The 27,406-nt window shown below is 42.3% G+C and overlaps 1 protein-coding gene across 3 annotated transcripts; it reads left to right on the top strand.

Moving 5' to 3' along the window:
- Positions 1–10,110: 10,110 nt before the first annotated feature.
- On the top strand, positions 10,111–13,525 carry LOC106578554 (V-set domain containing T-cell activation inhibitor 1). Of its 3 annotated transcripts, none has more exons than XM_014157534.3 (5): positions 10,111–10,194; positions 10,306–10,337; positions 11,833–12,174; positions 12,352–12,534; positions 12,893–13,525. In XM_014157534.3, exons 1-5 carry the CDS (start codon positions 10,172–10,174, stop codon positions 13,030–13,032), a joined length of 720 nt encoding a protein of 239 aa, XP_014013009.1. In that variant the 5' UTR covers positions 10,111–10,171; the 3' UTR covers positions 13,033–13,525. The 3 variants fall into 3 exon arrangements, with proteins under 3 accessions (XP_014013009.1, XP_014012988.1, XP_014012999.1); XM_014157513.3 differs by having other exon boundaries at positions 10,120–10,194; positions 12,262–12,534; XM_014157524.3 differs by lacking the exon at positions 10,306–10,337 and having other exon boundaries at positions 10,164–10,250; positions 12,262–12,534.
- Positions 13,526–27,406: the final 13,881 nt, after the last annotated feature.

Below are 27,406 nucleotides of genomic sequence, written 5' to 3'. Positions count from 1 at the left end.
CTGATTTGACGATATTACACCAACATTTCATATAGTTTGTCACATAGCAACCAGGTTCTCCATTGACCTGGGTCAAATGATTTAGTGCACACCATAGCACATCGGTTACCAACATAATACATTTTTTCTCCTTGAACACGTGCACATGGGTCCCTTCCCATTTCAGACCATTTTCTTAGGTGTGCACATGACAGGTGTGAAATTTTGACTAATTTGTTACGCTAATCTAATCCTTTCAATGGAATGATTTTGGCTAAACCCTCAGAAAGATCTATGCATATGAACATTGGGTGCATTTGCTTTCGACCCGCTTTGGGTGGCCTACCTTTAAAGGTTACCCACAGATTTCTAACATAACACATTTGCCTACTGAATTATCCTTGGAACTAATAAGCATATGAACTCACCAGCAGCACATAAACACCACAATTGTAGCTGTCTCTTTGCTTGGTGTGTGGTATTGTTGTTGCCTGCCAGGGAACATTGCTGAACACAGATTGTGTGCCGGTTCTGTGGGTTCATTCGTCAAACCAGTATCTGTTTGGGGAGAAAAATATTATTTGTTTATACATAGGCTACGACATTCTCTTCTCATTGTTATAGTTCCAACAACATTCATACACCTGCATAGAGTCGCTTAACACACGAATGGCTGCTCAGGATTGAGACGGCATGCTTGAACGGAAATCAATATTGCTTCATAATTATCTCTTCATAGCCTACAACATTCCTAACATGAATACACAGGTTAATTACACAGGCTAATTAATATGCATAAATGCATAAAATACTACTTGAGTAAAAGTCTAAAAGTGTTTGGTTTTAAATATACTTAAGTATCAAAAGCAAATGTAATTGGTAAAATATACTTAAGTAACAAATGTAAAAGTTAAAGGATAAATAATTTCAATTTTTTTAGATTAAGCAAACCAGAAGGAAAGATTCTTGGTTTTTTAACTTACAGATTGCCAGAAGCACATTCAACACTCAGACATAATTTACAAACAAAGAATTTGTGTGTATTGAGTCCCCCAGATCAGAGGCAGCAGCGATGACCAGGGATGTTCTCTTGATAAGTGAATGCTAACATTTTCCTGTCCTGCTAAGCATTCAAAATGTAACCACTACTTTTGGGTGTCAAGGAAAATGTATGGAGTAAAAATGGCATTATTATCTTTAGGAATGTAGTAAAAGTAAAAGTTGTCAAAAAATATAAATAGTAAAGTAAAGTACAAATACTCCATAAACTACTTTCAAGTATTTTTACACAACTGGATTTACCAAACCTGATGTGCTTGACCAGGTTCTCGCTCATATAGCGCTCTGCGTTAGGGGAACCAATAGGGTCCAGGACAATGGCAGAGTGGGTCCTGTGATTGACATACTAAACGCAAGCGGTAATACCAAGTCAGTATATCAAAATGGCCTCAATCCTAACATATTCAAGTATAGTACTGTCCAATCTCTCACAGTACAGTAGATGGTCCATATTGTGCAGCTTACCAAGAGTATCCAGTGGTAGTTTGCCACGTTGCAAGCTCCAATCAAGCAACTGTGCTGCTCCAGACTGGTCTACAGGAAGAGGAATGAAGATACATTTATATGGTGTGGCAGGCCATTTTTTGTCAGGAAGGTGGCACCTCTCCACACATTGACCCCTCTAGCCTCTTATTTAGAACCATGACACAAAAGCAAGTCTGCGGACATGCATTTACATTTGACAAGGTGTTCTTGCGCATCACCACCTTATCCTCATGCAGGATATTCCCTGCCAGAAGGTGATCCACAATAAAAACATCCCTCTCCACTTGAAAGTCATACCTCTTCAGTTGGAGGTAGAAGTCAATGACCTAAAGCAGAATGGCATATGGTTGGTCAAAGTTGACATGATTCCCAGGCAATACAGTCTAATTGTACTTCCCCGCCCCGGAAATGTCATACAATTCAACCATAACATGTGGGCAACCTGAACATACCTCCCCAATAAACCACTCATTGGGCTTCAACGTAAGGAAGTCATGAAGGTGCAGGATGGCAATGGATCCTTCCAACAAAATCCTTGCGGTTGCCCTGTCCACGCCATCTGACGACATTGCCCACAGTTTCTTCACCTATACAAACAGATTATGGTCATAAAAATGGTGTCCAAACTGCCTGACTGTACAGATGCAATCAACATGCACAAGCAAAACATGCAGAATGTAACAAAAACAGTCACATTCCACTTACTCTATTCTCCAATTCGTCATCCCTGCTGGGGTGTTTCAGAGACTGTTGGAATTGGTCACCCTATTGAATAATGACAGTTCAGTTTGGGGCATGCCTGCATTTTGTGTTCATGGATATACATAAAACCCATGAGGACCACATGGCTTAGTAAAATGGTCAACATTTTGTGACGTACCCAAATAAGACAAAATTTAGGAACAAGTAAGACAGACCTGTTGATCAACGGTTGATTGTTCTTCCTGGCGTTTGGCGGCCATCTGGACATGCTCCTTGGTGGCACACTTATGGCTAGAGCGTTTTGCGCTCAGATGCCTTGTCCTTAGCTTTATTGGCATAGGTCTGTCCACACTTCCGCCAATGGCCAGTACAGCTGCCAGTCGGTGGACACACCTCTGGGCACTATCTGATGCAGAGCAGGAGCACGTCTCCATTGGTAACAGAGTAACGCTGTGCTGCTTGTCTGAGAAGCCCTGGTAGAGGAATGATTGGGTGCTTGGCACCAGGAGGAGTTGTCCCTTTGCCACAATCATCCTGGCCAAGGCCTCCGCTCCAGTTTCTGCCACGTCATACTCTTCCTGTGCCACACAGGACTGGATGCCTTCAGCAAAGGACACCATGTCGTCCTCCGACATGTGGTAGGGGGAACTGGTGGTGGGCATCCATCTGGAAAATTGTTCATGGCACTCAGAGGTCAGATGGAAATTCCCTAGGTTACAGTAGCCCCGCAGCACTTCCCTCAAGGCATTGGTTAGGAGTTGGTAGAGTAGATAAACCAATTTATCTACTCTGACCTTCTTCCATCCAACCTTTGCCTTGAGGACAGCATTGAAGCTCTCTGAGCAGTTGTTTGTAATTCCGTCTGACTGGATGCCCAAGCTGTTTAGCACATATTGTGCGCTCTTGTCCATGGCGTCGGACAGCGACTGATTGAAATAAGCCCTGAGATCAGGGCTCCAGTGGACACACACACTCTCCAGTGTGCATTCGTAGTCAGTCCTTGATTTCGAGGCCAAAAGCTTTTTGATGGCCTGCTGGTAATCGGCCACAGCTTCGGCACCCTCTGACCCCATCTTGTGCTTCACATTGTTTGAGATGTGGTTCCAGCAATTGACAATCCTGGCTTGCGGCAGCACAGACTGGATTACTCCCTCAATAGCCGCCTCACGGTCTGTGCAGAAGATTGCTGTTGATAGTTGGGGAAGGAGTGAAACGATGGTGCGAAAGAACTGTTTGTGGTTTTCCATGTGCCGGGTGGTGTGAATGAGGAAGGCCAGGGGAAGGACAGGTGCCTCTTGAAACGGTACATGATGAAAAACAAGAGGTGAAACATAAATTGGCCAGGTAAAACGTGGTGTCGTAGTGAAAAATGTGTGCTCCTTGGTGTTTGCTTTTAATGACTGCCTTGGCCTCTTCAACCATTTCTGGTGCTGCCACCACCAGAAGGGTTGCGGGTCGAGTCTCCATATGGGTGACAAATCCGAGGAGAATGTCACCCATCATATGTATTTCCACCGACTCATCCCGGTCCAAAACAGTGACGTCCCTTGCACGACGAATTGTGTTCTTCACTTGTGCCAAGTTGAGTGGTTGGTACTCTGGCATGAATGATACATTTGGGGGTGGTGGTGGTGGGTTATTGGTCATGACTGAGTGTACTTTGCCAGGTGTTTCTGTCTTTCGCCTGGACATTTCATAATTGAGGGAGCCGATCAGATGGAATCCCTTGCTTGCTGCTGTTGGCCGTTGCCGTGGGGGTGGGGGACAGCGGAGTGTGCCTCCTCACCAAAGTAGTGAATTAGCACAGTATGAGGCTGATGCAGTAACTCGTACTCCCTTTATGAAGCCCTGGTGCTTCCTTCCCTACATAGTACCGCACCCTTAGTTTTGGTGAACGGCGAGGAAGGCTGTGGGATCCCTTCTGAATCCATCGCTTTTGGTCCGCCTTCCGGTACTCACATGACGAGGAACTACCCGCAAACATAAAAATGTCTCCAGGCTTGGGGTGGAGTGGTGGAAGGTGGGATACGTTAGCGAGATCAACCCGTTTCAAACATTTCAGCTGCTTGTGCTGGTGTTAAAGGCAGCAGGTGTGTGGTGTATACTTGCTGGGGTATTGATTGGGGGACCTGGGGTAGAGATGGGGCAATCTGGGAGATGGAGGGGGGTTGTGCATTGGCTATCCTTCCCTTACTCCACACGTCGTAGAGTTGACGATGATAGCTGAGGGTGTTCGACCTTTCCAGTTCAATGACCAGCACAGAAAATAATAAATGTTCTTGATGGTAGCCTGCTGCTGTAACTTTGTCTGGTGAGAGGCCTAGCCTTTTAACAACTGAGGCAATGTCATCAACAGTTGGGGCCCTCTTTCGTTTTGGCATTCTGATAAGGGAAATTACATTGGGATAAGTATGGAGAGGACACATTTTCCAGACAGTTACAGGCTAACTATATGGAATGTTACAGTACATTGAAAAATGTCCCCTAGTGCTTCAAATAGTTTACCAAGCCAGATTGGGGTCCATTCAGAATTAAATTGAAACCTGTTACATTCTACATCAGTTACTTAATTTTGAATGGAAATAATCAGTGTGCAGAATTTGTAAAGAACATGGATTGAAAGTGAATTACATTAGTTCAAAAGAAAAACATATCCCCCCCCTGTAATCAATGATCATTTCTAAATACATGACTTGCCCAATCATGTCTAAGCAATGATTACTTCCAGGGAGGATGGAATTGCGCTATGACACATAACCACAGCGGGCTGCAGGCATAATCCACATAAACAGTAGCTAGGTGGCCACTGACCATTATTATCATTTTTAACAGTCAGTTACTGTTGTGTTACAATAGTAAAATACACAAGGTGAAATTTCGAGATTTGGTTGTGCATCAGCAGTTGGTTAGCAAATAAAAGTTTGTCACATACACATATGTTATCGCAGGTGCAGCAAAATGTTGGTTTCTAGCTCCAATGTTACAATGTTACACTACGATGTTTTGCCAGTGACGTGGGGAGCCCCCAAACCAAATATCGGTTAGGGCCCCCAAAAGGCATGTTAAGATCCAAATGAACAACATAACATGGACAGAGGGGGACCTGGGACATCATCCACAAATCATATCAGAGTCAGTGCTGATCTAGGATGTGTCTATAATGTTGTTCTTGTTGTAAACTGCAAAACGGATCCGAGAGGAACACTCCTACTCTGAGACACTTGATACGTAAGGCACCAGGTTAGATTGAATGTTGACACTTGGCCCCTGGGGTTGAGTGAGGTCATATGGGTATCAAACTTCATGCTAATGAATTTACCTGGAGTAGGAGTGATGAGTTATTGCTGACGTGGACGAGGCAGAGGCTCAAGTGTTTCCACTGTACGAGATATCTGTGGAATGTTTACAGACAGTATACAGGTCAGAAGTCAAAAGTATATTACATGCAAATAACAGGATTGGTTTGTGCATCTGACAATAGTGGCATGCTCAATCTTTTACATCTTTTCCCTCATTTCTTCCTCCCTAGAAGTAATCACTGATTAGAAATGACTAGACAGGTTAAAGCCATGTAGTGGAGGCCTTGGTTTTACTTCAAGGAGGGAGGAAGGAGTTGCGCAGTAATTTGTACCAAACATCTCAGTTCTTCCAAAGTGCCCCCTTTCAATTCTCTGCATGAACAGGAAATATGGTGGAAACTCCTTGCACATGCAAATCTAATGCTTTTACATTCGTGGTGAATAGTGAATCATATTATGTGCGCCCTTCAGGAGAGATGTCATTCAATTTAGTGTAAATAATGATAATCATAAGTGATTTCTTACAGACATCCCACCAAATGATGTTAAAATATTTGCAGGCCACTCAAAACGACAAATTAATAAAGACTACAAATGAAATGCTTCACCCACATATTAAACATATTCAAAGTATGTCTACATGAACAAATATAGCGATGTGCAGAATAAATTAGCAATTTCAATTGTCATTTCCCCTCATCCCAAATCACATGTCATGTCTAAGTCATGTAGCACCTTTCCATTTAACTGCATAGAAGGCTAGACAACATGGGACAAGTGCTGGGGGAAAAAAAGTCACACACACTAGATCAAACAATGAAATGTGATCGTGGACTACAGGAAAAGGAGGGCCAAACAGGCCACCATTAACATCAACGGGGCTGAAGTGGAGCAAGTCGAGAGTTTCAAGTTCCTTGGTGTCCACATCACCAACAAACTATCATGGTCAAAACACACCAACACAGTTGTGAAGAGGGCACGACAAAATCTTTTCCCCCCAGGAGACTGACAATATTTAGCATAGGTCCCCAGATCCTCAAAAGCTTCTACAGCTGCACCATCGAGAGCATCCTGAGAGGTTGTATCACTGCCTGGTATGGCAACTGCTTGTCTTCTGACCATAAGGCGCGACAGAGGGTAGTGTGTACGGCCCAGTACATCACTGGGGCCAAGCTTCCTGCCTTCCAGGACCTATATAATAGGCGGTGTCAGAGGAAAGACTCCAGTCGCGCCAAGTCTAGGAACAAAAGGCACCTTAACAGCTTCTACCGCCAAGCCATAAGACTGCTGAACAATTAATAAAATGGCAACCCACACTATTGACATTAATATCTATGCATATCTATCACTTTACAAATTACCTCAACTAACCTGTACCCCCGCACATTGACTCAGTACCGGTACCCCATGTATATAGCCTCGTTATTGTTGTCATTATGTGTTACTTATGGATAAAAAAAAAAAAAAAATTACTATTTTTTTTACATATTATGTCGTGGAGTAACAATATAACCCTTCTCTGCAAAAGCCTACTTTTACCTGGGGGCATGCTTTGTAGACCATTGAAAGGCGTTCCGATTCCTGGTCCCCGTGAAGAAACCCACATGTTATGATAGCAAACAGTAGTAGGCAAATGAAGGGGAAAAAGTACAATAATATGATGATGGTATAATATTTCTTGCGTCTATTTGCTGGTTATTGGAAACATGTAACTTTCGAATTGCGTCCCCCATTCCTAAACACATCCATCCTATAGTGTAGGTTTTGAAGGTTCATAATATACGCTTCTAGTCATCAGAGGAAGACTGAGGAATGGTTGATGGATTTCTATACCCAGAAATGCTAAACAGACCCTAGTTCAGCACTCCTACTTCAAGCCACCTAGTGAACATTGGGTCTGGGGTGCTAAATGTCTTGAACAGTGGTTGAAAAAGTACCCAATTGTCATACTTGAGTAAAAGTAAAGATACCTTAATAGAAAATGACTCAAGTAAAAGTCACCCAGTAAAATACTACATTAGAAAAAGTCTAAAAGTATTTGTTTTAAATATACTTAAGTATCAAAAGTAAACATCATTGCTAAAATATACTTAAGTATCAGTGGTAAAAGTATAAATTATTTGACATTCCTTATATTAAGCAAACCAGACAGTACGATTTTCTTGTTTTTTTATTTAAGAAATAGCATTTGGAACACTCCAACACTCAGACATAATTTACAAACGAAGCATGTGTTTAGTGAGTCCGCTAGATCAGAGGCAGTAGGGATGACCAGGCATGTTCTCTTGATAAGTGTGTGAATTGGAACATTTTCCTGTCCGGCTAAGCAATCGAAATGTAACGAAATGTAAGCACTTCGAAATGTAAGTGCTTTTGGGTGTCAGGGAAACTGTATGGAGTAAAAAATACATTATTTTCTTTAGAAATGTAGTGAAGTAAAATTAAAAGTTGTAAAAAAATAGAGAGTAAAGTACAGATACAACAAAAAACTAGTACTTTCAAGTATTATTACGTCATGGAAACTGTATGGCGTAAAAAGTAAATTTTCTTTAGTGGAGTCCCAAGGTCAGTAGTTGAGAAGCATTTCCCTCTAGAAATGTAAAAATGTTCATGTCCTTGAATGTACATGACCCATCTGAATATAATATATATGCATGCAGTTTTCATTTCACAAATATTTAATCTACATTTCTTGGTTTACATGGTTTTTATATATACACACACACTGTATGAAATTATTTGATATTGTAAACCATGAAATGTAGATGAAATATTTGTGAAATGAAAACTGCAGAAAAATACAGTATGTATGTATACATATTACATTCAGATAGGTCATGTACATTCAAGGACATGAACATTATATATACATACACACTATTTTTCTACATTATATATATTTGCCTCGCTATTGTTATTTTACTGCTGCTCTTTAATTACTTCTTCCTTTTATTTCTTATTTTTAATTAACACGCATTTTTCTTAAATCTCAATTGTTGGTTAAAATTAAGGGCTTGTAAGTAAGCGTTTCACTGTAAGGTCTACACCTGTAGAATTCGGCGCATGCGACAAATACAATTTGATTTGTTACACGTGGAAACATGGGAACCTGGTGTGGCATTATTGAAACTGTGCTGACACCTAGTGGACATCAAGAGAAACTACACCCCACACACTAACCTTAAAACAGAGGGGATGCTTTACATTGCTATTTTTTATTAGACACTGATATATATGTTCAATAATCAGATATTAAAAATTCGGAATGTAAAGCTCAAACGACCTCAACGTTCTTCAAAAGCAGCTGTAGTGAGTCAAGCATCTTGAGGGCAGAGACACAAGTTACCTGCTATATGGGCAACAGGATTAACACAGAGAGAATTTGGCAAAATACAATGTATGTTTCTGTATTACGAGTAGGCTGATATATACAGTATCATCGGTAACCTAACTAATAAAATATTGGCGCCAGCAGTCATTAGATAAGTTACATGTTAACCATAGCGATAGCCTAATTGAGGCGCAGTGGAGTTCACCTACACACCGGAAATAACTAAAACAACGAACGAGAAATGGTGGAGGCTACCAGAATGAAGACAGATATCTTTCGGAATAAACACGGTGAAACTGAATTACATCGCCCACTCCCTACCCGGAATCTCATTCTACTGCTATGCGACTTTGTATGCGTTGTTTGTTGGCAACCTTGTTATTTCCGAAGTTTTTGGAACGGATTCCTGTTGGAACGTTCCACAAATTATACCCACCCCCCTTTTAAATGCATTAATATCGGTTTAAATCTTGACTGTCCCTTTTAGCTTGCCTTCAACTCCAATGTCGCAGCTTTTTCGTCACTCATCTCGAGGCTTGCCTTCAACTCCTTTATATATTTACTGATTAATTCAAGTATGCCCAGTTTGTCATGTATTGATTTTAACAGATCGAGTTCGACCTTTACCATTCCCAGTGGTGAAAATAATACATCGTCTGTGTCTGTAGAAGAGTCACGTTTTAGTTTTGGGATTGGTTCCACTGTTTTACTCCGTCATGTTTGGGTGTTGCTTGTTTTTGTAATATTTGTCGATACATTTCTCTAGTCTTATTATTTGTGTTGTTATCCAGATTTAAGGTTATAACCCACCAGTTTGTGAAGTGCTACTATTTAGTCTAATTTACCGATATTCAATATTGCGTTTTTATCTTGAGGTGATCTACACAACTGTTCAGTCCGCCATCTATTGCATCCAGCAGCGAGTTTGCACATTGTGTAGTGAGTCCACCAGATCAGACAGAGGCAGTGATGACCAGGGATGTTTTCTTGATAACTGTGTGAATTAGACCATTTTCCTGACCTGCTAAGAATTCAAAATGTAACGAGTACTTTTTGGTGTCAGGGAAAATGTATGGAGTAAAAAGTACATTTTATTTAGGAATGTAGTAAAGTAAAAGTTGTCAAAAACTACTTATTTAGTACTTTAAAGTATTTTTACTTGAGTACTTTACACTACTGGCTGTTCACGGTATATAGGTTTATGGTTCAGTTCCTCTCGCTTGAGATTTCACATAAGGGCCAATGGAATGGTTTAAAATGTGAAAAACCCGTTCACCCGGAATAAAACGAACTCACCCACTGCAGTACTTCCTTTATGCTTCCTTCTCGGCACATGGGGTATGCGCTAAAATGTCATTCCTTCACCACAAAGTTGAAAGAAAATAAAGGATAAAGTCAGTACATGGATTATTAGAAGCCAATTTTAAACAGTATATATTTGTTTTTCAGGCTGCATGTGGTCTCAGTACTGTTTATTACCAGTAAGTAAAAACGACGTATTGTTGTTATGTGTTGGTAGGACAGGACAACAGATATCATGGATTGTTTAATTTAATCCATTTTGTCCTTTCTTGGTTACACATCAAAGAAGTAGGGATACAATATTGGAACAATGATTGATTTTCTGAAATTATTACTGTAATAAGTTAGAATGGCTGTGCAAAAAGTAATATTGTGATAAATGTAACTATAATGTAACTATTATAACAATAAATGGCCTACAATGATGAAATAATTTTTTAATGGACAGTTACTTTACATTATTAGCGGCAAGGCTCTAGACATTTTTTTTCCAGTGCCAAGTACAGTAGGCTAAATCAACTGAGATGGTAGTCTGGTATTTATAAAGTAATCTGTTTCATCTAACATATCCAGGGAGTGCATGATATTTTGATGTTCAACCTGCCAAAATAGTATCCAGAATCATCAGATAAATGTTTTGCTCATCATAGAATTTGCTGACATTTTTGTGCATATGTACTATAGGCTATATATTATTCACCACCTGAGGAAGTGGGACCTCAAAAAACTTAGCTAGATTGCTAACTCACAATATATTGTTGCTATACATGTAGGATAATTGATCTATCAGTCCTACAACAACTTTCCAGTGCTAGGCCTAGGCTATTTGATGTACAAGAGCTCACGGTTTTACCAATTTGCATGTTAGGTAATGTGCAAAGTGTGAGGGAGTTTAGTGGCTCAGGACAGCAGCCGACAGCCTCCTGGGCAAATACTTTTAATAGCAGGAGTCACTGCCACTCACCAAGTAGGCCTATAGACCGGGGTTTCCCAAACTTGGTCTCTAGAGATTGAAATAAATTGTGTTTCTTAAAATAGAAAAGGACATTTAATGCCTTCTGAATTGACTCAGAAAAGTAACATAAGTAGGCCTACAGTTTATAGTCCCAGCTCTATTAAGAGCGAGAATTGTAGGTAAGAAACATTTAATTAGTAGGCTAATGCCTAGCATTTGTCTATGAATTCTTGTCTTTCACCGAAATTATTGAGATGGTGGTTGCTTCTAGAGAATAAGACCCATTTTGTAGAGCTCCTGGTCTTAATTGAGTCAATTAAACTCAACTCCATGATATACGATGGAGTTGAGTTGAGACTAATGTGGGAAGACTGGAGCTCCGATGTCACATAAAATTACGTTTTTATCAAAAGACTGATTTCAGGACCCCCAAAACATGCCACAATTACACACAACATTTGTCTGTGTAATTGTGGGCTATTCTTTGGGTACTGAAATCAGTCGTTTTTTTTAATTAAAAAAATCAATATTATGTGTCGGCGGCGCTCCAGTCTGCCCACACTAGTTGCCGCTCAACTCCATCGAGTTTAGTCGGCTAGATAGCTAGTCTTAACTTATTATAGTTGACCTTCCACTCTGAATCCTCCAAACAGCGCATTACATTACCAATATCACTCTCCCTCTCTCAAACCTCTCTTTCCACCTATTCCATATATCAGTGGTAACTACAACAAGTCTACAACCCCGAGGAGTGGCAGCTCCGGGCAGTGACTTCACCCTTAACTGCTCTTTCCGTTCGTCTAAAAACCTGAACCACCTGGTCATCAACTGGCAGCGTGGAGAATCAGTGGTGGTCCACAGCTATTACCATGGGAAAGATCAGCTGGAAAGACAGAGTGGTGTTTACAAGGGACGCACTCATCTGTTTGAAGACCAGCTCGCTGTGGGAAATGCCTCACTTAGACTGAGTGGTGTGCAGCCGAGTGACCATGGCCCATACACCTGTGATGTGACAGATGAACAGGGAAGCACCCAGGAAAAGCTACTACTTTTAGTGGCAGGTAAGTTCCATTGGTGCTGCATATATATTGTATAGTTTAAATTATGATAACTGCTGCTACAAAAGTATTTCTAATATTTCAAACCAGCCCCTTATCATGAGCCCAGGATATCCGCCCAAGCCACTTGTGATGGCTTCATTGTCACCCTCAATGCCTCCCATGGGTTTCCCCAGCCAGAGTTAGTGTGGAAAGGTGTGATGGACAGTAACACCACTATGGAATTGGACAGCAGGGGGCGCTATGAGCTGAAGAGTGAGGTGAACCTGTGGTTGAACAGCACTCTGACTGTTACAGCCGAGCTAAGACTGAGGGTTCTGGACCAGAGTTTCACCAAGTCTCTCACACTCCACCCACCACCAGGTAAAATATCAGGGTTCCAGAGTTTGTTCCTTGACTCAGTGTTGTTTTCAGATACTTTTAACATTTGTTTACAGTTCTTTTGGAATTGGGTATTTTGGATTATTGATCATACAGTACATGTGTTCTTATTATAATTTTTCTGGTGTAGTTTGTACCTAGTCCATTTGGATGTGATGAGTGATGATACCATACTTGCACAATGGCCTTTGACCATGTGGGCTTCTCTGAAGCAACCTGTGAGTGGTGTTCACAATACTTTGTTACAGTTCATGATAAAACCCTTGTCAGATATAGAGGGGAATGTTGCTTATTTGCGTGACTGAGGTTGAGTGTTCCTTTCTTCTCCTACCTTCCACAGTGTGCTGTGTGATGCCTGCTGAGCAGAGGAGCAGATTTTTTATGTATCCCCTGCTGCTAATGCTGCTGGGATTGGTGCTCCTGTTGTCCTGGAAGAGGTCTGAGCAGGAGACCAAAAAGGATAAGAAGACACAAGAATAGAATGACCTTCAGTCCATGGTCACTCAACAGGCTTTATGCCAGAGCAACTATCATTGCTTGTTTACAGAGAAAACATAAAGGGAGGACAGCCTTTACACTAAAGTCAATTTTCATGGGAAGTCATTTTGTAAAATCTGAACTACACTATAATACTTTATACACAAAGTTCAACTAAAGATAGACAATGGGAGTTGCACACCACACCACTAGATGGTCATATGTACCTCTACTCCGAATCTACTTCCTCTTAAGGTTTCTTCCATTTAGCGAGTTTTTGCTTACTGCTACTTGCTCAGGGATTTAGCCCAGGTTACTGTGTAAATCACCTTTTACATCCGCAGTTGTCTTACTGGGCTTTATAAATTACATGTGTTTATTGATTGAAATGATGGCAGCTATAGCGTCTAATGAAAGTTGTTACATGTGTGTTCCAGTCAGTGTATCATACTTGCCAGAATTTGTTATTTTGTAATAAAAGGAGATGAAACCCCAATTGTGATGTCTTTTTGCTAAATCTATTTTACAGGAAAGAACTGGCATGTTGGCAGTATACCAGCAGTACAGGGAGAGTGTCATTTTCTCCTGTAACATTTCTTATTTTAGTAGAATCCTCTTGGTCAAATAATGACATGAAACTCTATAGTTTTATTTCATTACACCCAGAGCAAATTATTTGTTTTGGTGTTCCAGTGGGATGCATGGGGCAACATTGATCTAAGCCAGAGGATTTCTCATTCTCATGTGCTTAGACTGCACAGGGGATAATTCCAATTCATGTAGGGATGCCTGGATTTGTTTTCCACTGTAGCAGCATGATCTACAGTACCCATCATCTAAAAAGCAGAAAGATAGTCCAACATTGCCTCCAACAGCTACTCTTGTTGAACAGGCTACCAATTACTTCTCACTGGAAGAAGTTAAGCTACACCAGTATTTCCAATGTTTAGTTTTTTGCCCTAGCACTACAGAGCTGGTTCAGATAATCAAAGCTTGATTAGTTGATTATTATCCCCAGGACTGTCACGTGTGCTCCCTCTCCAGCCTCTAGGTCACCAGGCTGCTGATTATTATTGCGCACACCTGTCACCTTCGTAACGCGCATCAGCACCTAATGACACATACCTGGACTTCATCACCTCCTTGATTACCTGCCCTATTTATGTAAATCCCTTTGGTTCCTTCCACCGGTGTTATTGTTTCTGGTTTGTGCGTTGTTCATGGTTTGTATTATGTTTCGTTCATTTATTAAATTATTCACTCCCTGAACTTGCTTCCCAGCGCACACGTTAGAGAATAACGCCTCACCTAAGGGAAGCATCAGGGAGTGTTTTTTTGTGTTGGAAGGGATGTTGGATCTGGGTGTCAGTACCAGAGCTACCGGGGAGTCCTCAGCCGGCTCGTTGGACTCTCAAGCCTCAGTTGGTTCATCGGACTGTCACGCCGCAGTTGGTTCGTCGGATTCTCACGCCTCAGCCGGTTCGTCTGGTTTCCGGGCCTCAGCGGAGACAACCGGTCCACTCCTGATCCCCGGGATCGTCCTCTTGGTCGGCGTCCTGTGGCTGGAGCCGCATGCCAGGGAGAGGTACTGTCACGTATGCTCCCTCTCCGGCGCTCTAGGTCGCCATGCTCCTGCGCCTCAGCCGGTTCGACTGTTTCCCGAGCCTCAGCAGAAGTGACCGGTCCGCTCCTGATCCCCGGGATCGTCCCTTTGGTCGCCGCCCTGCGGCTGGAGCCATGCGTTGGGGAGGGGGTACTGTCACATGCTCCCTTTCCGGCGCTCTCGGTCACCAGGCTGCTGATTATTGCGCACACCTGTCACGCACATCAGCGCCTCATCTGGACTCCAACACCCATAGTACACAGCCCGAACATTGTGGACTACAAATGTTCGGATATGTGTATCACGTCATTGCTCTCTCTGCTGTGTCAACTGAGCCATTGGGCCAGCCCTATAACCTCATTGGATAACGCTGGGCAGCCCTCTTGCTAGTTGTCACTCAAATGCGAGGGGCTAGAACTCGAATTGCTGGGGGTGGCCCACATGCGGAGATATGTAGGGAAAATAGCGCAGCACAGCTTCAAGAAAACAGTCGCTTTCAAACTAGGGATTTCGGGCTAATTGAAGTTAGACAGTAAGTCTGCTCATAGATTATGCATGTATGAACTACACATTGACACATCCAGCCCAAAACGGCAGGTTTAAAAAATACTTTCTTAGTCGCCAAAGTACCAGAGCAAGTCTTTAAGAAAAAGAAAGTTTACTTAACTAGATACTTTGAAAAAGTAGTTCACAACATCAAAACTACCTCATGAAAAATGATATCTGAAATGTCATAAGCTAGGTTTCCATGAATTTATCCAGTGATGTTTATCGACATTTAGAAAGTTTGCATGGCTAGTAGATGCGAGAATTGCCTGTTCACGTGCATTTCCATTGAACTGTCTTCTCTATAAGAACAGTTGGATGTAAATTGCATTACACCCCCCAAAATAAATTGTGCATTGATAAATGTCAACAGCCTGTTTGACCTGCCCGCCAATAGGTAACTGCCAAAATAAAGGAAACACCAACATAAAGTGACATGATAGGGCGTTGCGTCACCACGAGCCAGGGCGTTGCACCTCCAGGACAGAGCAGGATGCAGGTTGGGCGTGATGTAGTGAGCAGAATGTGGGATATCACAAAAATGGTAGATATGTGAAAGGTTGTTACATTTGTAACAGCAGCTATCAATTGCACAGAAAAGGGCCATCTAAGACTGAGATACAGATCATTGTGGATGAGGCTGTGAACTATCTTGTGATCACAGGACTGACATGGGAAAATGTACAGGATGACCTCAATGAGATTGAGAATCAGTCCACCCAGGAATCATGTCTTGGTTAGTTTTATAATGGTGTTATCCTCCAATCGAATGTGAGAAGTTTGATAGCCAATGGGCAAGATTTCAAACAGTTTCTTGAGGATTTACCAGATAAACCATATGTGATATGTCTCCTGTAGACAGGGATTAAACCGACCCTAGATTTTGTAATTCAAGGTTAAATTGCAGTCCATAGAGATGGGGTGGCAGCGGGAGGGGCAGGGTGTGCTACCTTTTATAAAGTGGGCGATCCCATATAGGCTTGTGGGAGAAAGAGTTGAGCAGGAGTATGTAGTGGTAGAAGTGTGGTCGGGAGAGGGAAATCTGGTAATAGTGAACTTTTACAACCCATGTAAGAGTTGATGGCCCTTGGGAGTGTAAAAGGTCAAGATATGAGATGGGTGATGTGGTGTGGGGATTTCGGACTGATGTAAATGGACAAGTGTTTGAGGAACTCCTGGATGAGAAAGGGCTTATGTGCCTTAATGATGGCTGGGGAACCAGGATTGACCCAGTAACTGGAATTGAATCTGCTCTGGATCTTACTCTGATCTCGAGTTCAATGGCAGGCAGATGTAGCTGGGCGGTACGGGAGGAATCTACAGGGAGTATTGATCACTACCCTATCATTAATGAACTGTAGGAATGAGGGTGGGAGATACAACAGGAAATTGATTAAGGAGATGGATATTTGGCAAAAAGTGGAGTGTGGTCAGTTTCAGGAGTTGAGCGAACAGGGGCTGTCTCGGGTTGATCTCTGTGCAGTTATAGAAACAGTGAATGATGTAGTAAGACGAGCAATAGTAGAGGCCTCAAGGCAGGTGATACCCACAGGTACAGGGGGAGAAGGAGAAAGGCAGTTCCTGGTGGACTGAAGAGTGCAGAGAAGCTGCAAAGAGTAGGAATGGGTCTTTCAAGATATTGAAAAGGTCCAATAACTACTAGCACCTGATACAGCAAGCACAAGCAGTAGTAAGGGGGACCATTAGGACAGAAAAGAGGGAGTATTGGCACCGGTTCTGATTAAACATAGGCAGGACTACCCCAGTGGGAGAGGTATTGGGGATGATTAAGAGTGGGGAGAGGGGACAGACGATATTGGAATCTTCCTGTGCTGACAAGTGGGGAAAACTGTAGCATTGAGAAACATAGAGAAGGCAGAGATTTTAGCCCAGGCATTTGTGAAGGTGCACAGATCAAATAATTTGGCAGAGAAGGGACAGTTTGTGAGAGAGAGAGGGTCAGAAGAGAACATCTGGGGGTCCTGGATCAGAGAGGTGGTGGAGGAGGCATTGCCTGCTCCTTTTACATTAGCTGAGATGAAGAGAGCGATAGCTAAAGCTGGGCTATCATCTCCTGGGAAGGATGAGATCTGTTACATCATGATGGCTCAACTCAGTGACACTGTAATTGGGGAAAATATTGTGCCCTTAACAATAAGGTGTGTCAGGAACGGACCAGGCTGTGGTGGTGCCGATACGGACACCAGGGAAAGACTCTACTAATCCATCAAGCTATAGCCTGATAGTGTTAACATCTCTTGTCTGTAAATGTATGGAAAGGATGATAACAGAAAGGCTTACTTACTTCCGGGAGAGTAGAGGCCTATTGTCACCAGACCAAAGTTGGTTCAGAAAAGGCAGGGGAACGATGGATCCTGTACTGTCCCTAGAGTCGGACATATGGAAGGACTATGATATGATGTGGAAGGAAGGTCTGCTTATCAAATTGGAAATCATGGGGTCTTGGAGGGAGAGTTTTAACTGGATAAAGGCCTTTCTTTTTGGACAATCAATACAAGTGAGGGTGGGGAGCTCTACGTCAGAAAGGTATGAGGTGGATAATGGTATCCCCCAGGGAAGTGTCATTAGGCCTTTTTTGTTCTCCATTATGATAGACAATGTATTCTCCAAGGTTAGACCAAATAATGGGAGGTCTTTGTTTGCCGATGATGGGGCACTGTGGAAGAGAGGGATTCCTGATATAGCCGGGAGAGTTCAAGAAGTGATAAGACAAGTTGATCAGTGGTGCCTCAGGTGGGTCTTCAAGTTCTCCATTGAGAAAGCACAATGAAGACTTACTAGAAGGAAGTTTGGGGAGGAAATATGCCTGAAACTGTACGGGCATTTAGGTTCCTGGGGGGTCTGGTTTGACACTTGAATGACGTGGGTGGAGCATATTAACAGAGTAGTTGTCAAAGGAAATAAAACATTGAATGTGATGCATTGCCTGTCAGGAATGGAGTGGGGCATTGAAAATGCGATATATAGCGCTGAATACAATATTGATGGGAAAGGTAGGTGCTGTTATGGTGAGAGAGATGGGACTGTTTGAGGAGGAGTTCAGCCCCTCTGTGGTGCTTCCTGCTATCCCACCTTGGTTGATCCCTCAGCCAATGCTAGACCTAGGGTTGCTTGAGAGGGTAAAGGTTGGTGAGGAAGGAGTAGATCCAGTAAATATTGTAAGTGAACACTTTAGAACACAGTACTATGCTTTCTTGAATATACTGTGTTCGCTGATGGCTCTAAGGACCCTAAAACAGGGAGGATAGGTGCATCTTTTAGTGTTCCTGGGTTTAAGGTTGCAGTGACAAAAAGGATAATTTATCTCAAATCAATCAAAATCAAATCAAATTGTATTTGTCACAGGCGCCGAATACAACTGGTGTAGACCTTACAGTGAAATGCTTACTTACAAGCCCTTAACTAATAATGCAGTTTTAAGAAGAAAAAAATATATAGAAATATAACAAATAATTAAGGAGCAACAATGAATTATAGCGAGGCTATATACAGGCAGTTCCGGTACAGAGTCAATGTGCGGGGGCACCGGTTAGTCGAGGTAATTGAGGTAAAACGTACATGTCGGTAGAGGTAAAGTGACTATACATTGATAATAAACAGAGAGTAGCAGCAGTGTAAAAATGGGGGGTGGGTGGGGACAATACAAATTGTTCGGATAGCCATTTGATAACTTGTTCAAGAGTCTTATGGCTTGGGGGTAGAAGCTGTTAAGAAGCCTTTTTGACATAGACTTAGCGCTCCGGTACCACTTGCCGTGCGGTAGCAGAGAGAACAGTCTATGACTAGGGTGGCTGGAGTCCTTGACAATTTTTTGGGCATTCCACTGACACCGCCTGGTATAGAGGTCCTGGATGTCAGGAAGCTTGGACCCAGTGATGTACTGAGCCGTACGCACTACCCTCTGTAGTGCCTTGATGGTGCCGCTGTAGAAGTTTTGAGGATCTGGGGACCCATGCCAAATATTTTCAGACTCCTGTGGGGGAATAAACGGTGTCGTGCCCTCTTCACGACTGTCTTTGGACCATGATAGTTTGTTGGGGATGTGAACACCAACATGAAGCTCTCAATCTGCTACACTACAGCCCCGTCGATGAGAATGGGGGCGTGCTCGGTCCTCCTTTTTCTGTAGTCCACAATCATCTCCTTTGTTGAGGGAGAGGCTGTTATCCTGGCACCACACTGCCAGGTCTTTGACCTCCTCCATATTGGCTGTCTCATCGTTGTCAGTGATCAGGCCTACCACTGTTGTGTCGTTGGAAAACTTAATGATGGTGTTGGAGTCGTGCTTGGCCATGCAGTCATGGGTGAACAGAGAGTACAGGAGGGGACTGAGCTTGGGCCCCTGTGTTGAAGATCAGTGTGGCAGATATGATGTTACATACACTTACCACCTTGGGGCGGCATGTCAGGAAGTCCAGGATCCAGTTGCAGAGGGAGGAATTTAGTCCCAGGGTCCTTAGTTTAGTGATGAGCTTTGATGGCAATATGGTGTTGAACGCTGAGCTGTTGTCAATGAATAGCATTCTCACGTAGGTGTTCCTTTTGTCCAGGTAGGAAAGGGCAGTGTGGAGTGCAATAGAGATTGCATCATCTGTGGATCTGTTGGGGCGGTATGCAAATTGGTGTGGGTCTAGGGTTTCTGGGATAATGGTGTTGATGTGAGCCATGACCAGCCTTTCAAAGCACTTCATGGCTACAGACGTGAGTGCTACGGGCCGGTAGTAATTTAGGCAGGTTACCTTGGCGTTCTTGGGCACAGGGACTATGGTGGTCTGCTTGAAACATGTTGATATTACGGATTTGGTCAGGTTGAAAATGTCAGTGAAGACAATTGCCAGTTGGTCAGCGCATGCTCGGAGTACACGTCCTGGTAATCCGTCTGGCCCTGCAACCTGTTTAAAGGTCTTAATTACATTGGCTATGGAGAGCGTGATCACACAGCCGTCCGGAACAGCTGATGCTCTCATGAATGCTTAAGTGTTGCTTGTCTCGAAGTGAGCATAGAAGTTATTTAGCTCGTCTGGTAAGCTCGTGTCACTGGGCAGCTTGTGGCTGTGCTTCCCTTTGTAGTCCATAATAGTTTGCAAGCCCTGCCACATCCGATGAGCGTCGGAGCAGTACAATTCAATCTTAGTCCTGTATTGATGCTTTGCCTGTTTAGCTTTGTACTCGTCTCTGTGTGTGGAGTAAAGGTGGTCTAGATGTTTTTTCTTCTCTGGTTGCACATTGAACATGCTGGTAGAAATGATGTAAAGTGGATTTAAGTTTCCCTGCATTAAAGTCCCCGGCCACTAGGAGTGCTGCCTCTGGATGAGCATTTTCCTGTTTGCTTATGGCCCTATACAGCTCGTTGAGTGCCGTCTTAGTGCCAGCATCGGTTTGTGGTGGTAAATAGGCAGCCAAGAAAAATATAGATAAAAACTCTCTTGGTAAATAGTGTATACACAATGGAGTTGCTGGCCATACTCTTGGCTACAGAGTGGGTGGAGGATGTGAGGACACAGCAATATGCTACTGTTATTTTTCACTGTCTATTTACTGTTGTTTTTTATTTCTTTACTTATCTATTGTTCACCTAATACCTATTTTTTTTACTTAAATTGCACTGTTGGTGAGGGCCTGTAAGTAAGCATTTCACAGTAAGGTCTACACCTGTTGTATTCAGTGCACGTGACAAATACACTTTGATTTGATTTGACAGACAGGTGGGGGAAGAGGTGAGGCCAGACAGGGTAGTCATCTTTTCTGACTTCTGTGCAGCACTGATGAGCTTAAATTAATTTATGTCTCAGAGCAGACAAGATGTCTTGTATGAGATTTTGCAGTGCCTGTTTAGATTGAAACACATGGGGGGTATTTGTGAGGTTCCTCTGGGTGTCAGCTCATGTGGGAGTAGAGGGGAATGAAGAGGTGGATGTTCTTCCCAAGCAGGCTCTCAAACATCCTAATGTTGACAGGGAAATGTCAATTAGAAAAGCAGAAGCCAAGGGACTAATAATAACAGTAGTCAAAAACAAATGGAACAGGGAGGGAAAGGGAAGACACCTGTGTAAGATCCAGGAAAAGGTGGGGGAAGGGAGGTCCTCAGGTCAAGAGAGAACTTTTTAAAAGATTAGTTCCTTGTTTATTTCACTTTTGTATATTATCTACTTCACTTGCTTTGGCAATGTTGACGTATGTTTCCCATGCCAATAAAGCCCCTTGAATTGAATTAATGACAAATAAAACTCTAATATACCTTGATTAGATAAGTATTCACCCACCTCAATACATGTCAATACATGGTAGAAACACATTTGGCAGTGATTGCAGCTGTGAGTCTTCCTGGTTAAGTCTCATAAGAGCAGATTTAGTATGTCAAAAATGTAATTTGGCCACTCAGGAACATTCATTGTTTTTTTGGTAAGCAACTCCAGTTTAGATTTGGCTTTGTGTTGCAGGTTATAGACCTGCTGAAAGGTGAATTCCTCTCCCAGAGTCTGGTGTGAAGCATTACTTAAGCAGGTTTTCTTCTAGGATTTTGCCTGTGCTAGTGCCATCACGTTTATTTTCATCCTGAAAAACTCCCCAGTCTTTGCTGATGTAAAGCATACCCATACCATGCTTTTACATATCTACACTGCTTGCTGTTTGGGGTTTTAGGCTGGGTTTCTGTATAGCACTTTGTGACATATGCTGATGTAAAAAGGGCTTTATAAATAAATGTGATTGATGATGCAGCCACCACCATCCTTGAAAATAAGGAGGCAGTTACTCAGTGATGTGTTTTGTTTGCTTCAAACATAAAGCTTTGCATTTAGGCCAAAAAGTGTATTCCCTTGCCGTGCTTTTTTTCTCTCCCAGTATTACTTTAGTGCCTTGTTGCAAAGATATGCATGTTTTGGAAGACTTTTATTCTGTATATTTGTATTCTTCTTTTCACTGACATCTGTCGTGGAAATTCTAACCTAGTGGGAGAGACACAGTGATTTCTTCAAACAATTAATCATTATTTAATTATTGCAATAATGAAGCTGGTCAGCAGCACACTGAGGTGGGTGGGTGAGAGCTCGACAATACAGAGAACGCAAGGGGTTTATATAGAAACCCCAAAACTGCTTAGTCATGGTTGATTCCGGCCTTCCCTGGCGCTCCTGGGCTCCACAATCCCTTTGTGTCAATCTTGTGGTCTAATGCACCGGGTGTTGATCACCCCACCCTGGCTTAGTTTCACAGGAAGAGGATGCTTTAGAACAATAACGAATCTGTTTCTGCTCCTTGAGCTATCTATGGTTGCCAGATGTGTCCTTGTCTGTACCCTCAGAATGGCTGTGGTGAGTGAAAGTGGGACAAAGGAACCAACCCTGAGGCAGGGAAAGTGGTGATACTATCTTGTAGTTACACCCCTCCATATGTGCACAGCAATATGCCTTATTTATTCCTTTAAGCAGAGAGCTTTTTACGATTACTAAGCTCCAATACTAAGCTCCTATTATAAATGTCATGACGTTGCCCTCTTTGGACACAGCGAGCACCATCCCCCTACCTCTGCACCATCCCCCTCTCTCTCTCTCCTACACTCAGGCTGCTGTGGTCAGAGGTCGTAAATTCCTGGAGGAGATTCTTCCTCATGGCCAGACAGTATAGAGAGAAAGTGAGTTTTCATAGAGAGAACAAAGGAATTTATTCCACCTCACAGAACTTGACAACCAAACAATATTCATGTTCTGGAGAATGTATAAAAGATCGGTGAAGTAACGAGCTACGAACTGGTCCGTTTGGTACAATTTTGTGAAACTTATGAGAGACAATACAGCCACATTACCATAACCCTGTTTATACAAGAGTCTCAGTTGTGAGGCTTACATCTAATTGTTGTATAAAATGAATGAGTAAAGATGAAACTATTTGTGAAATTATGTAATGTGATTTTAGACTGTTTAATGAAGGGAACTCCAATTCCCTTTGGAGTTTCACTAAATCAGAGGCCCGCCCATGAGCGCAGACATTGAGCTGGCTTCATGGGACCGGCCCTTTCTGCTCCTCCGAATAAAACCCCCACCTTGGGAATTTATCTTCAGACCAGCTTACCTCGATAACCACGACAGGGCTAAGGTTTGAGTAGAAACCAGCTTACCTCGATAACCACAAGAGGGCTAAGGTTGCAGACCATGCATTTCTCTTGCTGAATTCTTAACCATACCACGTGGTTAAACTCTTAGACTATCGATACCGACAGAATAAGAACAAATCTTTGATACTAATTACAGGTCTGCAGCTAGGAATTATGTACCCGTGAATGCGAGGACCGACAACCGCCGAAACATCTATTCTATAATGACATTAATGAATGTTGCTCTGAACTATCCATTCTAACCACGGCAGAGAGAGAGAGAGAGAGAGGGCGGACAAACTCTCCAACAGAAACAAACTTTTCAACAGAGATCCCGACGACCCACTGAGCGTAAATATGTTGATTGATTGCATTTATTCCCAAATGAGTGAGCGTTCATGTGCAAAGGATTAGCATTTCAATTGTTATAATTATCAACTTTGTAGTGTTTTATCTCAGTCGACCCCCACTTCCCTTTTGTCCACCAAGCCGCGATACCGGTTTATCCCACTAGGGAAACTCCGCTATCATTTCCTTGTAACTATCTACTGTTTGTTTATGCATTTCTGTGAATGACTTAGTAAATAAATGATTTAAGACAATTGATGTATGGATGACTCATGGTGAAGACTGGGTTCGTCCAGATAACCAACAATTTACGATGTTTGGAATGAGACTAACGTGAGGTAAAGAATAATTAATTAATTCGAAGACTAATTGATCAGATATTAAAATATCTGAAAGTTATATTAGGAAAATTATAACTTTGTAATCTGAATATTTTCCTTGGTGCCCTGACTTCCTTGTTAATTACAGTTACATGATTAATTAGTTTTATCGTGTAATAATAATTACAGAGAGTTATTTGATAAAAATAAGTCTTCAGTTTTAATGATGCCAAAGACATTGTCACGTTCTGACCAGTAAAGGGGTTATTTGTTATTGTAGTTTGGTCAGGACGTGGCGGGGGGTATTTGTTTTATGTGGTTCGGGGTGTGTTAGAGTATGTGTTTATGTAGAGGGGTGTTTGATTAGATTAGTCTGGGGTTTTTGGTCTATGTTCTATGTTAGTGTATTTCTATGTCTAGTCTGTCTATTTCTATGTTTAGTTAATTGGGATTGGGCCTTCAATTGGAGGCAGCTGTTTCTCGTTGCCTCTGATTGAAGGTCCTATATATAGGGGTGTATTTGTTTTGGGTTTTGTGGGAGGTTCTTTGTGCATTACTGTGCGTTCGTGTGTTTTCTTGTTTTGTATTTTCAGTGTTCTTTATTAAAAGTTAAAATGAGCACTCAACCCGCTGCGCCTTGGTCCACTTCCTACGACGGCCGTTACAGACATGACATAAAGCTACAAATAATTATATAGGTACATCTACTAGATCCTGCAAACACTTAATTTTTCCCTCACACATCCCTAAGCAGTTTCCTTCCTGTCCTGCAGCTCAGTTCAGAAGGACGACTGTATCTTTTGATGTGTCTGGGTGGTTTAATGCATCCTCCACAGCATAATTATTAATTTGACCATGTTTAAAGAGATATTAAATGTCTGATTTGTTATTGTTACCCATCTACCAATCACTGCACTTCTTTATCAGGCTTTTGAAAATCTCCCTGGTCTTTCCAGTTGAATCTGTGCTTTAAATGTAATACCTGACTGAGGGACCTTACAGATTTTCTACGTGGGACAGAGGAAGGGGTAGTCATTCAAAAATCATGTCAACCCCTATTATTTGACAGGGAGTCCATATACAGTTGAAGTCGGAAGTTTACATACACCTTAGCCAAATACATTTAAACTCAGTTTTTCATAATTCCGGACATTTAATCCAAGTAAAAATTCCCGGTCTTTGGTCAGTTATGATCACTACTTTATTTTCAGAATGTGAAATGTCAGAATAATAGTAGAGAGAATGATTTATTTCAGCTTTTATTTCTTTTATCACATTCCCAGTGGGTCAGAAGTTTACATACACTCAATTAGTATTTGGTAGCATTGTCTTTAAATTGTTTACCTTGGGTCAAATGTTTCGGGTAACCTTCCACAAGCTTCCCAGAATAAGTTGGGTGACTTTTGGCCCATTCTTCCTGACAGAGCTGGTGTAACTGAGTCAGGTTTGAAGGCCTCCTTGCTCACACACACTTTTTCAGTTCTGCCCACACATTTTCTATGGGATTGAGGTCAGGGATTGTGATGGCCACTCCAATACCTTGACTTTGTTGTTAAGCCATTTTGCCACTACTTTGGAAGTATGCTTGGGGTCATTGTCCGTTTGGAAGACCCATTTGCGACCAAGCTTTAACTTCCTGACTGATGTCTTGAGATGTTGCTTCAATATATCCACATAATCTTCCATCCTCATGTTGCCATCTATTTTGTGAAGTGCACCAGTCTTTCCTGCAGCAAAGCACCCCCACAACATGATGCTGCCATCCCCGTGCTTCACGGTTGGGATGGTGTTCTTCGGCTTGCAAGCCTCTCCCTTTTTCCTCCAAATGATGGTCATTATGGCCAAACAGTTCTATTTTTGTTTCATCAGACCAGAGGACATTTCTCCAAAAAGTATGATCTTTGTTCCCGTGTGCAGTTGCAAACCGCAGTCTGGCTTTTTTTATGGCGGTTTTAGAGCAGTGGCTTCTTCCTTGCTGAGCGGCCTTTCAGGTTATGTCGATATAGGACTCGTTTTACTGTGGATATAGATACTGTACTTTTGTACCTGTTTCCTCCAGCATCTTCACAAGGTCCTTTGCTGTTGTTCTGGGATTGATTTGCACTTTTCGCAGCAAAGTATGTTCATCTCTAGGAGACAGAACGCGTCTCCTTCCTGAGTGGTATGACGGCTGCGTGGTCCCATGGTGTTTATACTTGCATACTATTGTTTGTACAGATGAACGTGGTACCTTCAGGCATTTGGAAATTGCTCCAAAGGATGAATCAGACTTGTGGAGGTCTACAATTTGTTTTCTGAGTTCTGATTTCTTTTGATTTTCACATGATGTCAAGCAAAGAGGCACTGAGTTTGAAGGTAGGCCTTGAAATACATCCACATGTACACCTTCAATTGACTCAAATGATGTCAATGAGCCTATCAGAAGCGTCTAAAGCCATGACATGATTTTCTGGAATTTTCCAAGCTGTTTAAAGGCACAGTCAACTTAGTGTATGTAAATGTTTCACCCACTGGAATTGTGATACAGTGAATTATAAGTGATACAATCTGTCTGTAAACAATTGTTGGAAATGATGTCTTAACCGACTTGCCAAAACTATAGTTTGTTAACAAGAAATTTATGGAGTGGTTGAAAAAAAGAAGTTTTAAATACGCCAACCTAAGTGTATGTAAACTTCCGACTTCAACTGTACGTAAGATTATTGAATGTATTATTACGGAGAAGCTAAATTTCTTCCTGGAGAGCAGGGTGCTAGTATCGGCACATCAGAGTCGGTTCAGGAAAGGTAGGGGGCAAATGGACCCAGTGCTCTGCTTAGAAGCAGAGGTCAGGAAGGCTCAGGTGAACAAAGAGACTGTTGTTGCTTTATTTTTTGATGTGGAGAAGGCGTATGATATGATGTGGAATAAGGGGTTGTTAATCAAGCTTGATATTATGGGGGTAGGAGGAAAAACGTACAACTGGATAAAGGATTTCTGTTTGGAAGGTCTATCCAGGTGAGGGTGGGGAAGTCTAATCAGGCAGCTACCTCATGGATAACGGTACACCACAGGGGGCGTGATTAGTCCTCTGTTGTTCTCAATCATGATCAATGATGTTTACTCTCCAGTACAGCCGGATATTGGGATATTGTTATTTGCAGATGATGGGGCCTTGTGGAAGAGGGGAAGAAGACTAGATGTCATGCAGGGGCAAGGACTCAGAATATGCAGTGGAGCGTTTTGGACGTCCCCTGTGGCTGCACTACAGGTGGAGATGGGGGATATGCCGTTGCAGATTAGGAGACAGCAGCTGGCAATTAATTATTGGGTCAACCTACAGGGACATGTTGTGTCTCATCCTGCAAAATGGATTTTACAGGCTTGCTGGGAACTTGAGAAAAGACTGAACATGAGCTTGGGTGGGTGCGTAATACCCAGGCAAAGGAGATGGGACTGTATGGAAGA

The sequence above is a fragment of the Salmo salar genome, chromosome 02 (genome assembly GCF_965601325.2).
Source record: "Salmo salar chromosome 02, fSalSal1, whole genome shotgun sequence".
In the NCBI taxonomy this organism is placed as follows: Eukaryota; Metazoa; Chordata; class Actinopteri; order Salmoniformes; family Salmonidae; genus Salmo; species Salmo salar.
This window is presented reverse-complemented; position numbering and strand designations above follow the sequence as displayed.

Coding starts and splice junctions, on each gene's coding strand:
- LOC106578554 (XM_014157513.3), top strand. CDS start 10,172: ATGCTTCCTTCTCGGCACATGGG. Junction 12,175..12,261: donor GCTACTACTTTTAGTGGCAG/GTAAGTTCCATT, acceptor ATTTCAAACCAG/CCCCTTATCATGAGCCCAGG. Junction 12,535..12,892: donor CACACTCCACCCACCACCAG/GTAAAATATCAG, acceptor TACCTTCCACAG/TGTGCTGTGTGATGCCTGCT.